The sequence below is a fragment of the Pteropus medius genome, unplaced genomic scaffold, assembly GCF_902729225.1.
Source record: "Pteropus medius unplaced genomic scaffold, Ma_sr-lr_union100, whole genome shotgun sequence".
NCBI classification, from domain to species: domain Eukaryota; kingdom Metazoa; phylum Chordata; class Mammalia; order Chiroptera; family Pteropodidae; genus Pteropus; species Pteropus medius.
The window spans coordinates 922,521-936,062 of record NW_024342647.1 but is presented as its reverse complement, the minus strand read 5'-3'; the positions used below and the strand labels follow the sequence as shown (position 1 = coordinate 936,062).

Genomic DNA, 13,542 nt, shown 5'->3' with positions numbered 1-13,542 from the left:
TTGTGACATAAAACAACTCTTTTTAAAAATGTTTCTTTTTATAAAAAAGGTATGCTTGAACAAACAAAATACTTTAGAGATCCTTTATAAAAAGAAATTAAGGATCTTTCTCTTCATCTCCCCATTCCTCATCTCTGAGGAATCCATGGAAAATGGTCAACTTTTCAGATCCACTGTCTCTTTACCTCCAGTTGAATGAAGTCCCCAGGTCAAGTACACAGACACTCAGCAGTTCCTGGACTGGCAAACTTGGGCACGGCCGGGTCCCTGGAAGGGCAAACTCAGGGGTAAAACCCAGCGCTGCCACCAGCCAGCTGGGACCCTGGGTATGGGGCTTACCGTCTTTGCATATAAGTTTCCTTTCCTGTAAAGTGGAGTAGTGAGAGTCCTCACCTTAGGGCTTGTCGTGAAGACCACATTGCATATCCACAAGGCAGGTGCCTCGGCCCCTGGCAAGGACTTAGTGAGTGGCATTCTTTGCAGTCGTTACCAGTTGATGGCAGGATGTTTCATCTTCTCCCCCAGCTTCCCTTCCTCACCTACTGCCCAGCAGAAGGGCCTTGCAGCAGGCAGAAGGAAAGGCTCTGTGAACACCTTGGCAGCCCGGCTGAGCCCAAGGGTGTGCTCTTGAAAGGCCTCATGCTGGTATAAAGACAGACCACCAGGGGGTGCTCCATTTCTATTTGAAAGACTTTGCTCTGAACAGATCACATTTCTATTTGAAAGACTTTGCTCTGAACAGTGGCTTGTTTCTGCTTCCCATCCTGGATGACCCTAGTGACCTTTTCTCTGAGAAAACCTGATGTTGGGGGAAGAACCTATAGATTCCGTCACACCTGGTTTTGAATCCTAGCTCCAGCACTTACTAGCCATGAGATCTCGGGCAAGTCCCTTTACTTCTGGAGCCCACTTTCCTCGTCTGTAAAATGGGAATAAAGACACCTACCTCGTAGAAGATGCAAAATCAGCCCAGTGGGCATTATCATTTCACAAACACTTCCATATTGCTTACTGTGTGTTGACATAATAAGAGCCCAATTAAAACTCGCTTCCTTTGCCCCTTGCCCACACGGAGTCTGCGCAGTGAGAGTCAGACTTGGCTTCGCTCTGCCAAATGAGGCAGCAAAGAGGGGCCTGGATGGGGTGGTTGCATTTCTGGCCTTAGCGGAAGCCCTTCTGCCTCCATGACCACGGAACCCCTTCCTTGCAGAATGTCTTGAGGACTAGGGTTCTTTGTAACATCCCTTGGGACATGCTGGTTTTGAGAAAGGAACATTTGCAGCTTTTTGATCCGGGAAAAGTGCCCCAGAGGTCTTAGTGGAGTATGAGATTCTAAGGGGTGGCACAAGGTGCAGTGGGCGGAATCTGCTGGGAGGCCACGGGTCTACAGGCTGGAATTTCCTTCAACTCAACCCTATTCTTTCTCCTGTATCTGCTTCCCTGGACCATCTCTCCCAATCTGACGTAGTCTCCTTGACCCAACAGAAAGGAGGCGTGGCATCAGGATTCAAGCACGTGGTACCTAATGAGGTGGCAGTGCAGAGACTCTTGCAGGTCAAAGGGCGGCGTGTGGTCCGTGCCACTGAGGTGCCCGTGTCTTGGGACAGCTTCAACAATGGCGACTGCTTCATCCTGGACCTGGGCAATGTGAGTCCTGCTGCGACTTTTCCCAGGGCCACTGAGGTGCTCCTGGCCTGGCCAGGCCTGACTCTGGGGCGGTAGACACACCGATGTTAACACATGCGAAGACATGGACAGGGCAAGCCACAGGAATAGCAGCCCCCATGCACACACATGCTCTATGCGTGAGTCAGGCACACCTGCAAAGACTCAGGTACAAATGTGCAAAGACTCAGGTACAAATGTGCCTGGCACACGTAGACTCCCATGTGTGTAGACTCAAGCCTGTCACATACAAGTCTACAGACCTCACGCATAGAGTTCTCGGACTTTGATTGATGGACAGACTCCCTGACATCTTGTGTTCATATATACATCTGCTGTACCTTTTTTACATATTTACTCACGTGTAAATACATGGCAGGCTTGTGCAAAAACTGTAGGCTCTTGTCTACTAGACAAGACATGGCACCACAGTGAATCCTTACACATGTAGACGAGCATGTTGTTCAAGGACCCACGTATGTATGTGTCACACATGGAGTTGCACATTAACACTTGTATATGGCCATGTGTGTGGGATGCACTTACCCAGGCCCACATTACAGATGTGTGATGCTTTGTACCCATGTCTTGCAAATCTACACGCACTCATACCTGCAAATGGATGGGGCCGGACATTCCGCCCCAGCCTCATAGCTACATGGGATGTAATGTCCATGCAAATATAGGCACACACTTATTTAGTGTAAGCTTTTATTAAAGTGTTAAAGGTACACAGAAGAGTGTGTGAATCCTGAGTGCACAGCTGTCTGGATTTCACAAAGTAAACACACCTGTGTAACCAACACCTGGCTCAAGGAACAGAACATCGCCAGTCCCAGGAAGGCCCTGCCTGTCCTCTTTCAGCCCCTTAACACCCAAGGGGAACCAGCATCCCGAACACTCTGAACAGCACTGCCCGTTTCATGGACACGGAACCTTCTTTTTTATGTTTGACTTGTGCTCCACATTCCATTTCTGAGGTCCATCCATATTGTTGCATTTAGTTGTAGATTGTTCATTCTCCTTGCTACATAAGATTTGATCGGCTGGGTATGTCACAATTTACTAATCCTTTCTATTGTTGGTGGGCACTTTGGAGTAGTTTCTATTTTGGGGCATCATACGTGGTGCTTCTCGGAGTGTTCTTGCCCAAGTCTTTGGTGGACATCTGGATGCGCTTCCATTAGGTATATTCCTAGGAGAGAGATTGCTGGCTCATAGGATATTGATAGACTGAGCTTTAGTAGCTATGGCCAGATGGTTTTCCAAAGTGGTTGTACCAATTTCTGCTTCTACCAGTAGGCAAATATTTTTATACAGTCTCTGTGTAGTTATACCTGTGAAAAACACACACCCCGAGCCATGCACGCCCATAGCCTGGTGCACATGGATCATACCTGTTGTGCTTGGATGTGCACATGTGCACACCCCACAGTCCTCACCTGGGCAAGCAGAGAACTAGGTGAGCCCACGCACACCCCACAGTCTCTTGACCTTGTTACTGGGCACTGCCTTACATGGGGTCCCTGTCTTACAGGACATCTACCAGTGGTGTGGCTCCAACAGCAACCGATTTGAGAGGCTGAAGGCTACACAGGTGTCCAAGGGCATCCGGGACAACGAGCGGAGTGGCCGGGCCCGAGTGCACGTGATCGAGGAGGGCAGCGAGCCTGAGGCGATGCTCCAGGTACTGATGGCCACCGCCCAGGAGTGCAGGGGTGGGAGTAGAGGGAAACACTGGGACAGGATGTTCTTTACTTTCTTCCATTCGTAGGCAACTTTGAGGTGAATTTGTTTTTCTACCAAACTGGAGCTCTCTAGGAAGTGGGGAGGTACAGCTTCTCCAGCAACTCCCAGACTCCCCCGAGAGGTGGCATCCAGGACCTGGTCTTTGCTGGGGGGTCGTGAGCCACATGCTCTGGCTGGGAGGGCCAGGCCCTCCAAAGGGGCTGAAGGAGGAGGGTCTCAGCCTCTCTGAGGGCCGGCCTGATGCTGGAGCCAGGTCAGAAATACACAACCAAGGCTCAATCCCCCTTTCCTCTTCTGACCATTCCTGGTATCTTATGGCCCATTTCGTCAACTGTGTGATGTGTCTGCCGGCCCCTTGGCTTTGTGGAGGCAAAGTTCACTAGGAAAAAGGGGAAACCGTGAGCTCTGCTCCATGCCACTTGGCTTCCGCTTGTCTGGGGGTGTTGAGTTCCGGTTTTTAGGAAGAAAAGAAGGTGACTATTTAGGGGAGGAGCCTGGACACTACCTGTGGTTAGGGCGGGGCGGTGGCCAGCCTGTGGAGGCTGGAGGTAGCCTAGAATGGAGGAGAGAAACGAGGCTCTGAAGTCTCAGGGATCTGGATTCAGATTCTGACTTGGCCACCTCATAGCTGTGTGGACAAGTCCCTTCATCTCTCTGGACTGCAGTTTCCTCTTCCGTAAAATGAGAGCGATGATCTGTGCCTCCTAGCGTGGGTACGAGCATCACACGAGAGCCCTTCGGGAATGTGCTGGAAGGTGTTCAGTAGCTGTAGTTACTCTTAGAAAACTTGGGAAGAAATGGAAGAGTGAATATCTGAAGGACTGTCCTAGAGGCAGAGGATCAGGGGGTTCTCTTGGAACTCTTGGGGACAGGGCAACAGGGAGGAAGGGACTTGACAGGCCGATCTGATTGCGCTCCGAATGCAGGAGGCATGTGAAGAGACGTAGGACGCCTTTCCCTAACTGGAAGGTCGCCAAGGATGCCTGTGTGGTCCTTGCCTGCCTGGGAGGGGGCTCTCTGGAGCCCAGGCCCCTTTCTGGGGGAGGAGGCTGCTGGAAGCTCATGAGTACCCTTTCTTCCATCTCTCCATCTCTGCAGGTGCTGGGCCCCAAGCCCACTCTGCCTGCGGGTACTGATGACACAGTCAAGGAGGATGCAGCCAACCGCAAGCTGGCCAAGCTCTACAAGGTGAGTCTCGACCTGCGCTATCCCCTGGGGTCAGAACAGGGAGGCAGGGGGCCCAGTCTTCCTGAGCTCCACTGCTTTGAGCAAAGTGTGCCTGTGAAGTGTGGGGCGGGGGCTTGGCTTCCGCATGTCCCCAGGGAACACCCCCCTCCTTTCTTTGCCTCCTGCACCGAGAGTAAGAGAAAGCCCTTGACTGCAGACGAATCTGTGTCACGTTCGCCTGTGGGGTCTTGGCAGCTCACGTCCTCTCTCTGGAGCTCAGTTTCCTAGAGCGTAAAGTGGAGAAAAAGGCAGTGAGGCTGCTTTGCAGGATTTCTGCGAGTCCGCAGAGAAAACTGATAGGAAGCTGTTTCAGGAAAATCCTTGGGGAATTACTACAGAAATGGGTGCATGGGGGGGCGGGGAGGGTGGATTATGGTTAATGACTTTATTTATAGTTTCTTACTTGTGATTTTTAAAACTGAATCGAGGCTGATCTTGAGCTAAGGAGCTCTTGCCTCGTGACTGGGCCCTGGGAGAAGGCGCTGCCTAGCCGAGACACTCATGTTGGCCGTTAGGCTTATTTATGGTAAAATAACGACAAAGTGGGTGCGCATTTGCATCATCCACAAAGAAAAACCACATTAGTGATTTTTATTCTGATAAAGTAATACATGTTCATTGTAAAAATAAAATAGCGAGCAATACTCAAGACTGTAAAAAGAAAAGTCAGTGCAGTCTCATTGGTTTAAGATAACCAGTACTATTTTAAAAATGTCTCAATTACAAAAGTAACAATACTCAATTAAAAGAAAATCAGCCCCTCCTCCTCCCCCCTTCTCCATGGGTTACCATGGTTACATGGTTCCCATTTTGGTGCAAGAACATCCAGATTACATCTTTCTGCGTCTAATTATATACTTTTCCATCTCTGTTTGATATAAATGGATCCAAATTATTCGTGCTGTTCTATGGCCTTCTTTTTTCCACTCGACATAGTCAAGAATATCTTTCTACACTAGAGGTCCGCTTGGCCCTTGTAACAGCAATATAGTATTCTATGTTACGAACAGAGAATTTCGGCAGACCCCTGACTGATGGATATTAGAGGACGTTTCCACCTCTTCCGATTGCAAACAGTCCCTCTCTGCGCTTGCGCCAAGTACGACGTTAGGGCGAATTCCCAGACACGGATTGCCGGGTCGGTCACAAGCTGAATAGTGAATCAGTGATTGAAAATACTGGTTCTGGAGTCAAGCTGCCTAGGTTCGAATCCCAAGACTGGTATTTTCCAGGCGTGCAGTTATTTAACCTCTCTGTGCCTTGGTGTCCTTGTGAATAACATGGGGATAGTGGTAGAACTATCACAGGGTCGTTGCAAGGATGATATTATAGATATAATTATATAAGTTGTGAATTATATGAAAAGCTTAGAACAGTGTTGACACGTAGCAAGTACTCAGTAAGGGCAGAGCACTCGTTATTCAGCGTGCTGACATTATACTCAGCTGCATTCTAGAAGGCCTTCCAAATTACCCTCTCCGGGGGCTGAAAGTGCCAGTTTACCCAGAGCCTCGTCCACACCGGCTGTTGTCAGTCTTTTGAATTTCGATTAATATAGTACACTCGTTTAAAAATTTGATGTACTTTTTAATTTGGAATAATGTTTAGGTTTGCAGAAAAAGTGCAGATAGTACACTCATCCAGCTTTTCCCGAACATCTTAACCAGGTACATTTGTCAAAACTAAGAAATAAACATTGGTTCAAGGCTGTTAACTAAACTACAGACTTTATACAGATTTCCCCAATTTTTCATTCCAGAATCCAATCCAAGAAACCACATCACATTTAGATCTTTTACATTTATCTATCTATCATCTATCTATCTATTTCTGCTGATGAGATTGGCTACCTTTTCAGCCAGCTATACGATTCTCCTCTGCAACCCACATTCCCGCATTTTATCCCCCTTCCTTTTCCTTGTGCAGTTTCCATGTTACACCTGTGTGTAGGTCACAGATGTGGCTGTGACAAAGCAGAAAAGGAAATGAAAACCTGAACGTGTCTCAAAGCATGAGGGAGCAAGTCCAGGTGTTACTCTGTAGGGTCGTTTGGGGTAGCGGAACCGTGTGTTGGCTCAGGAGTGCCCTCTGGGCAGGCCGAGGTGGTGGAAGTCACTCACAGCCTGGACTCCCTCTCCCTCGTCCCCTTAGGTCTCCAACAGTGTGGGCGCCATGTCAGTCTCACTTGTGGCTGATGAGAACCCCTTCGCCCAGGGGGCCTTGAGGTCAGAGGACTGCTTCATCCTGGACCATGGCAAAGATGGGAAAATCTTTGTCTGGAAAGGTACTGGAGTCTGGGGGAGGGTTCTAACAGGACCTTGGGTGGGAGCTCCCACAGCCTTGCAGACACTCAGCTCACGAGGGAAGGTAGAGTGTGTGGCTGACTCCTGAATGGACATGAGAAGTCTCGAGCTGAAGCCTTGGCTTTGCAGTTGACTGAGTGTGTGAGGATCTTTGGTTCTTTACTTTCCTCTCTGGGTCTCCGATCTCCTATTTGGGCTAAAACCAGTGTTTCCCAAATATGTTATAACAGCAGTTCTCGGAGAGCTTAATTGGCATCATGTAAAAAATATGTTTAAAAAACATACATATAGCTTTGCGGTCAAATAAGTTTATGGGCAACACTGGATTAAATTATGTTCCTAGGTTTGTTTACTGCAGGACTTGTAAGAGCCTTCAACTTGCTAATATATATGTTGGGGCTTTTCATGAAGGTGACCTGGTTTCTGTTTGAGAAAGGCTGTGCCAGGGGCCCATGGAGCTCTTTGTGGACTGTCTTGGGTACCGATTATGCGAGCTTACTGGAAAACATTGGCCCAGATGTTTCTGAGTGGATGCATTGCATCCTCCTCGGATGCTCTCTGACTAGTCCTGAGGAAGAAGACAGAAAGGGAGCGAGGCAGTGGGTGGCAGTGGGTGCACAGAGGATGGCAGAGAGGGACGGAGAGACTGAATGCTCTTGGTTATTATTATTACTGTCATCTTGGCTCCTCAGTCTTGGCCATGAGATATCTGGGGACCAAGGGCTGGCATTCGTTGGCTAGGAACTGTCCAGGTATAGGAATGCTCTCAGGGTTGGGACAAACTTCAGACTGGAGTGGGAGGAGCCCCCCACCATGGACAGATGGTCTAGGGGCGAGGAGGGAACCCAAGTAGGTGATGTGTAGGCTTCAGAGTCCATGGGGCACACACAGCTTTCCCACTTGCTGAGTGGCCTTGGTCAAGTCACTTAACTTCTCCAAGACACTGATTTCCTTATATGGAAATGAGGACAAGAAAATAATGATCTTTATCACATAGAGTCATTATGTGGATTAAATGAAAAAATCTATGCGTGTTTCTGAGCACAAAGCACGTGCTCAGTAAATTGTCCACAATAGTCGCTGTGGTTGCTGTCATCAGCCAGGACTCCCCGCTGGACCACAGGGGCCCTAGGAGTGGTCAGCTCTGGGGGGTGTCTGGCCTTGGCTGTCCATAGTTTAAGAAGAATAAGGGGGGAGATTTGGCTGCTGCTTTCCCTGGACCATTGGACGTTAGGGCGCAGCACTGACCACGGGCCTCTCACCCTCCATCTGCCGGTAGGCAAGCAGGCCAACGTGGAGGAGAGGAAGGCTGCCCTCAAAACGGCCTCCGACTTCATCAACAAGATGCAGTACCCCAAGCAGACCCAGGTGAGTCTGGAGCCAGGTAGGAGTGTGGACTGGGTGTCTGAGGCTCCCCTGAGGACCCCTGTTGGCGGTGTCTGTCCTCAGGGGGACCTGGGCCCAGCCACATCCTGCTCTTCGCCCTCCCTTCCCAGGTCTCCATCCTTCCTGAGGGCGGTGAGACCCCTCTGTTCAAGCAATTCTTCAAGAACTGGCGGGACCCAGACCAGACGGATGGCCCAGGCTTGGCCTACCTCTCCAGTCACATCGCCAATGTGGAGAGAGTGCCTTTTGACGCTGCCACTCTACACACCTCCATTTCCATGGCCGCCCAGCACGGCATGGATGATGATGGCAGAGGCCAGAAACAGGTACTGAGGGGGCTGGGGTGCGCGTGTGACACCAGGCCCCTCCGTGGCTTCCTCCCAGGCACCTCTGGCCCAAGCATGGCCTCCTGCTTTCCCAAGGACTTTTTCCTATGAGGTTTTGACCACAGTTCTGGTGAAGGAGATTCTTTTGTCTTAACTTTTACAACCAATGTATTCTAAATACCTACTGCCTGCCAGGTGTCTCAGAACCTGCCTGCCTGTAGCTGATTGCTCCGACCCGCATGGTCACTGGAAGATGGGAGGTGAGCAGAGGAATTATGGGGATAGAGGAAGGACAGTGAGAGCAGGGTGGTCAGGGCAGTCTTCACAGAGCTAGGGATACTTTGGTTGGGCCTCAGTGTATGAGTAGGAATTTGCTGCCAGAGAGGAAGAGTGGGCCTTCCAGGCAGGAAGCTGGGCTGGGAGCCTGGCACTGAGAACATCCTCAGGAAGGGGCCTTGATACGTGTCTGAGGGTGTGGCCTTGATCCTGTAAGTTGTGATTGCTAGTGAGGGTTTTTGTCTTTAAAAGCAGAAATGTGACAGGCTTGGTTGTGTGCCTTCGAACCTCTCTGTGAAAATGGATGAGGCAGGAAAATAAAGGTGGAGACCCCATGAGGAGATTGTTATAATAGCTCAGGAGAGAGAAGATGACCTTGAGACGAGGAAGGTCACAGGGAAGATGGAGAAGAGGGGGATGGGGTTCAGAGATGTTTATGAGATAGAATCTACTTCAGGCAAACGTTGATTTCATTCCACATGATAGAAATAGTAAAAGGGTTCGTTTTTATTTACTATCGTTTGTCATTGGTATTATTTTCATTTATTCAGTCATTACTTGTGTGGAAGGGGAGGATGTAGTAAAAATGTCCAGGGTAGGGCAGTGTGGAAAGAGCTTGGCAGCTTGGCTGTATGGCCTTGCATGAGTTACTTTATCTCTTTGAGCCTTACTTTCCTCATCTCTAAAATGGGATTTAATTCCATTCTATCACCTTCAAGAATTTTCAAGGTCCAGAGATTCTGGGCATCTGTTTCCCGGAACTTACAGGGCTCTATGTCTCCTCAGCACCACCAGGTGGCGCTATAGGACCTCATGGCCATCTGGGACAATCGTGTCACTAGCTCTGCAGAGATCTGCCAGCAGAGGTCATTCTGAGGTTACTTAGTAATGGCCCTGCCTCTGGAGGTGATTGTTCAAGTCCAGACAATTCAAAAATGAGACCGATAATGGTAATATTAGTAATAACAACAATAATAATTCTAATAATAAGAGTAGTTACCACCTACAGAGCTGTCACCGTGTGCCAAGCTCTGTGCTAGACTTTCATGAATAAACTCACTCGATCTTCGCAGCAACCTTTCGAGGTAGTTACTCTTATTATTCCCATTTTTCAGATGAGGACACTAAGGTTCATAGAGCTTTAGCAAGTTGTCCCAGGTCACACAACCTCTAAGGGAGTGGAAGCTGATTTGGATCCCAGTTGTCTGTTGATTTGTGCCCTCAGCCCTCACTGGGTTATGCTCGCTAAAAGCAGATTCTATATAGCACCATGCAGCCACTGTCCGTGTGCTGATCCCTCCGAGGAGGAAGCGGGGGCGTGGGGCAAGGGTGCCGTACAAGGATCCAGAGCAGGACACCGGGGTCTGAATCCTGGCGGCTCTGTGATTTAACTTCCGTCTGAGCCCAGGCAGAGTCACCTATAAGAAGCTTGTCCCATTGTGGACCCACGAGGTGGTTTCTGAGCCGGCATGGTTGGGGAGTGGGGGGTGGTGCGGGCTACAGGGCGGGGCTGCCGCACAGTGCTGAACCCATGTCGAACCTGTGTTGAGCCGGGCTTTGCTCCCGCAGATCTGGAGAGTCGAAGGATCCAACAAAGTGCCGGTGAACCCCGCCACATACGGGCAGTTCTACGGTGGTGACAGCTACATCATCCTGTACAACTACCGTCACGGCAGCCGTCAGGGGCAGATCATCTACAACTGGTGAGGGTCTGGGGCCACGTGCTGCGGGGGAAGGGGGAGCTCAGGGGGTGGGGGGGAGCGTGGGGATCACTGGTTGGGCCTGAGCATGGCAGCACAGGTTGGGAAGTAAGCTTTAGAGGCGGAAGGTGCTCTCTGCAAGGGTGTGAGGGCCTGAGGCGGGGCAGTCCTCTGCCCAGACAGGGCAACGGCACTTGTCTTACTGAAAGGACTTTTGAACTATTCTTATAAAAACATTATATGTCCGTTGTAGGAGATGTGGTGAATACAGATGCAATAGGGAGAAACAGACAAGCAGAAAATCTCTCTCACAGTTCCACTCAAAGTACTGTATACACAGGTGTTTATCCTCACGCTTTCTAATTAAAAGTCTTCAATTCTTTAAAAATAGAGAACACATTCATGTAATTAAAGGATAAAAACAGAATAGTAAGGCATCTATTGAGATATCTTGTACTCTTCCCATCCCTCTCCACCCTGCTCTCCAACCCCACCTCTCCATGAGCAATCGCTTATCTTAGTTTCTCGTATATCCTTCCAGTGATTCTTTATGCAAACATAAGCAAACATGGCCCCATATTCCTGGTTCTCATCCTTCCTTGCAAAAAAGATAGCACGCTTTGTATGTTGTCCCGCACTTTGCTTTTCTCACTTACGCTTCCGGGAGCTCAATCTGTGTCAGCACACAGCGTCCTTGCTCCTTTTTTTATCACAGCTCCATAATATTCCACACTGTGACTGACCTGTCATTTGTTTAACAGATGCCCTGCTGGTGCCTACTTGGGCTGATTCCAGTCCTCTGCTGTTACAAGCATCACTGTGGTTAGGAACCTTAAATAAACGTCATTTTAAATGTGTAGCGCTATATCTGTAGAGTAAGTTCCCAGAACTGGGACTGCTGGGTCAAAGAGTAAATGCACTTGTCATTTTGATCTATAGCACCCAATTTCCCTAGATACGGTTTGTAGCCATTTGCAACAACGAGTGAGAGTGTCTGCTTCTCAGCAGCCTCATTGGTGGACTGTCTCACCCAAATTTTGGATGTTTGTCAGCCTTGTAGTTTATAAAATGGTATCTCAGTCCATTTTTAGTTTGTATTGTTCTTACTTCGCAATCTCAAACTTTTTGGTGATTGTTAGATTTCTTCTTTTTTTAAGTTTTCATTTTGAAATAACTTTAGACTTCTGAGAAGTTGAAAAATAGTACAGGCAGTTCCAATATAACCATTACACAACTGCCTCTATGTTCATATCTAACTGAACTATAGTAGGATTATCAAAATCAGGAAATTAATACTGACACAATATTACTTACAAATCTATAGATGTTACTTGAATTTCACCAGTTTTCCCACTAATATTCTTTTTCTGGTTTAGGATCTAATCCAGGATCCCACATGGCATTTAGTCATCACATCTCCTTAGTGGCATTTAACCACGTCTAATCTAATCTGTGACAGTTCCTCAGTCTTTCTTAATTAGCTGCACGAGCACATAGATTTGTCACATTTCATTTGCTTATACAGATAACACACATTGGTTACGGGAATTTAGACAGTACAGGAAGTGGTGGGCAGAAAACCATTCCTCTCCCAAATCTCCCCTCTTAGAGCTGTCACCATTGGCCTTTAGGTGGACATCCACGCAGACCTCTCTGCTTGTGTCCACGTGAGGCTAAATTGCCTGATGTCTTTTCCAACCAGTGCCCTCATGTTGCACATGTTACATGACCCCTGACCTGCCTTTCCACACTGGAAAATGGCCTGGCCACCTTTCTGCATCTCGGGCTTGAGTCTCAGAGCACCTTCTCTTGTGGCTGCCCAGACTGACATGAGCCAGCCGGGCCCCCGGGAGGCACATTCAGGAGAAGGAAGTCCACTGGTTGTACTCGGTTCTCTATAACAAGGCCAGATGCTGAACTGGGGATATGGCACGTTGGTTTGGTTCTTGGCTGTGGTTGTTTTTCAGAGAATCCATGGCTCTCTGTAGCTCAGTTTCATTACTTGCAACCTGGAGATTTGTGGATTTCTCAGGCCCAGGGCGGAGGAGAGACCCGGGCTTCTGTTGTGAATTCCGGTGCTGAGTATCACTTCCTCTTTCAGGCAGGGCGCCCAGTCCACCCAGGATGAGGTTGCTGCATCTGCCATCCTGACTGCCCAGCTGGATGAGGAGCTGGGAGGTACCCCTGTCCAGGTGAGCCCTGACCTCTGCCCCTCTGGGTCATATACCCTGGGCCTTGTCCATCTCTTCACTCATCTGTCTGACTGTCCATCCATTCACCCATCCATCTATCTATCCATCCATCCAACAAGCATTTATGAGGGCTCACATGTGTCTGTAGTCTGTAGCCGTGAACACGCAGACCCACCCCTACCCTGTTGGGGCTTACGGTCATGGAAGAGAAAGACATTCAACAGACACGCACACAAATGGGTGCACCATCACACACTGTGATGTGCGCAGCGAGTCAGAATGATAAGATGCGGTGGGCGAGAAGTGGCCGAGGCAGCATGGCAGAACAGTCCAGATGGACACGGAGGCGGCCTGCTGAGGTTTGAATGCTGTCTTCACATGTGGACAACCTCAGACAGATCACTTAGCCTCTATGCCTCTGTGTTTTCAAACTGGGGAAAACAACAGCACCTATCTGACAGGAGTGCTGTGCAGATGAAGAGTTAACATTTGTAGCATTTAAAGCCATGTCAGGCCCATATAGGCTCCTTATATGTGCTTGTTAAGTATAAGGACATAGATCCCAGGAAAGCTCTAATTGGATTAGAGAAGCCTCCTTCCCCCAAGGAAGGAACTAATGGATGAGTAGGGATTGGCCAGGCCAAGAGTGAGGGAAAGCACGGTCCAGGCAGATGGAAAAGTATATGCAAAGGCCCTGAGGTGGCAGGGGGCATTGGTA

General features: G+C 49.0%; 1 protein-coding gene across 3 annotated transcripts in view; it reads left to right on the top strand.

The window, feature by feature from the left end:
• GSN (gelsolin) overlaps positions 1 to 13,542 on the top strand; it is a 51,695-nt gene that overhangs the window by 31,804 nt on the left and 6,349 nt on the right. For all 3 annotated transcript variants that reach the window (XM_039866725.1, XM_039866722.1, XM_039866721.1), the window contains 8 exons: positions 1,486 to 1,647; positions 3,203 to 3,352; positions 4,513 to 4,602; positions 6,793 to 6,925; positions 8,224 to 8,312; positions 8,441 to 8,656; positions 10,502 to 10,635; positions 12,734 to 12,824. In XM_039866725.1, the coding sequence (XP_039722659.1) occupies positions 1,486 to 1,647; positions 3,203 to 3,352; positions 4,513 to 4,602; positions 6,793 to 6,925; positions 8,224 to 8,312; positions 8,441 to 8,656; positions 10,502 to 10,635; positions 12,734 to 12,824 (1,065 nt within the window). The remainder of the gene's footprint in view (positions 1 to 1,485; positions 1,648 to 3,202; positions 3,353 to 4,512; positions 4,603 to 6,792; positions 6,926 to 8,223; positions 8,313 to 8,440; positions 8,657 to 10,501; positions 10,636 to 12,733; positions 12,825 to 13,542) is intronic.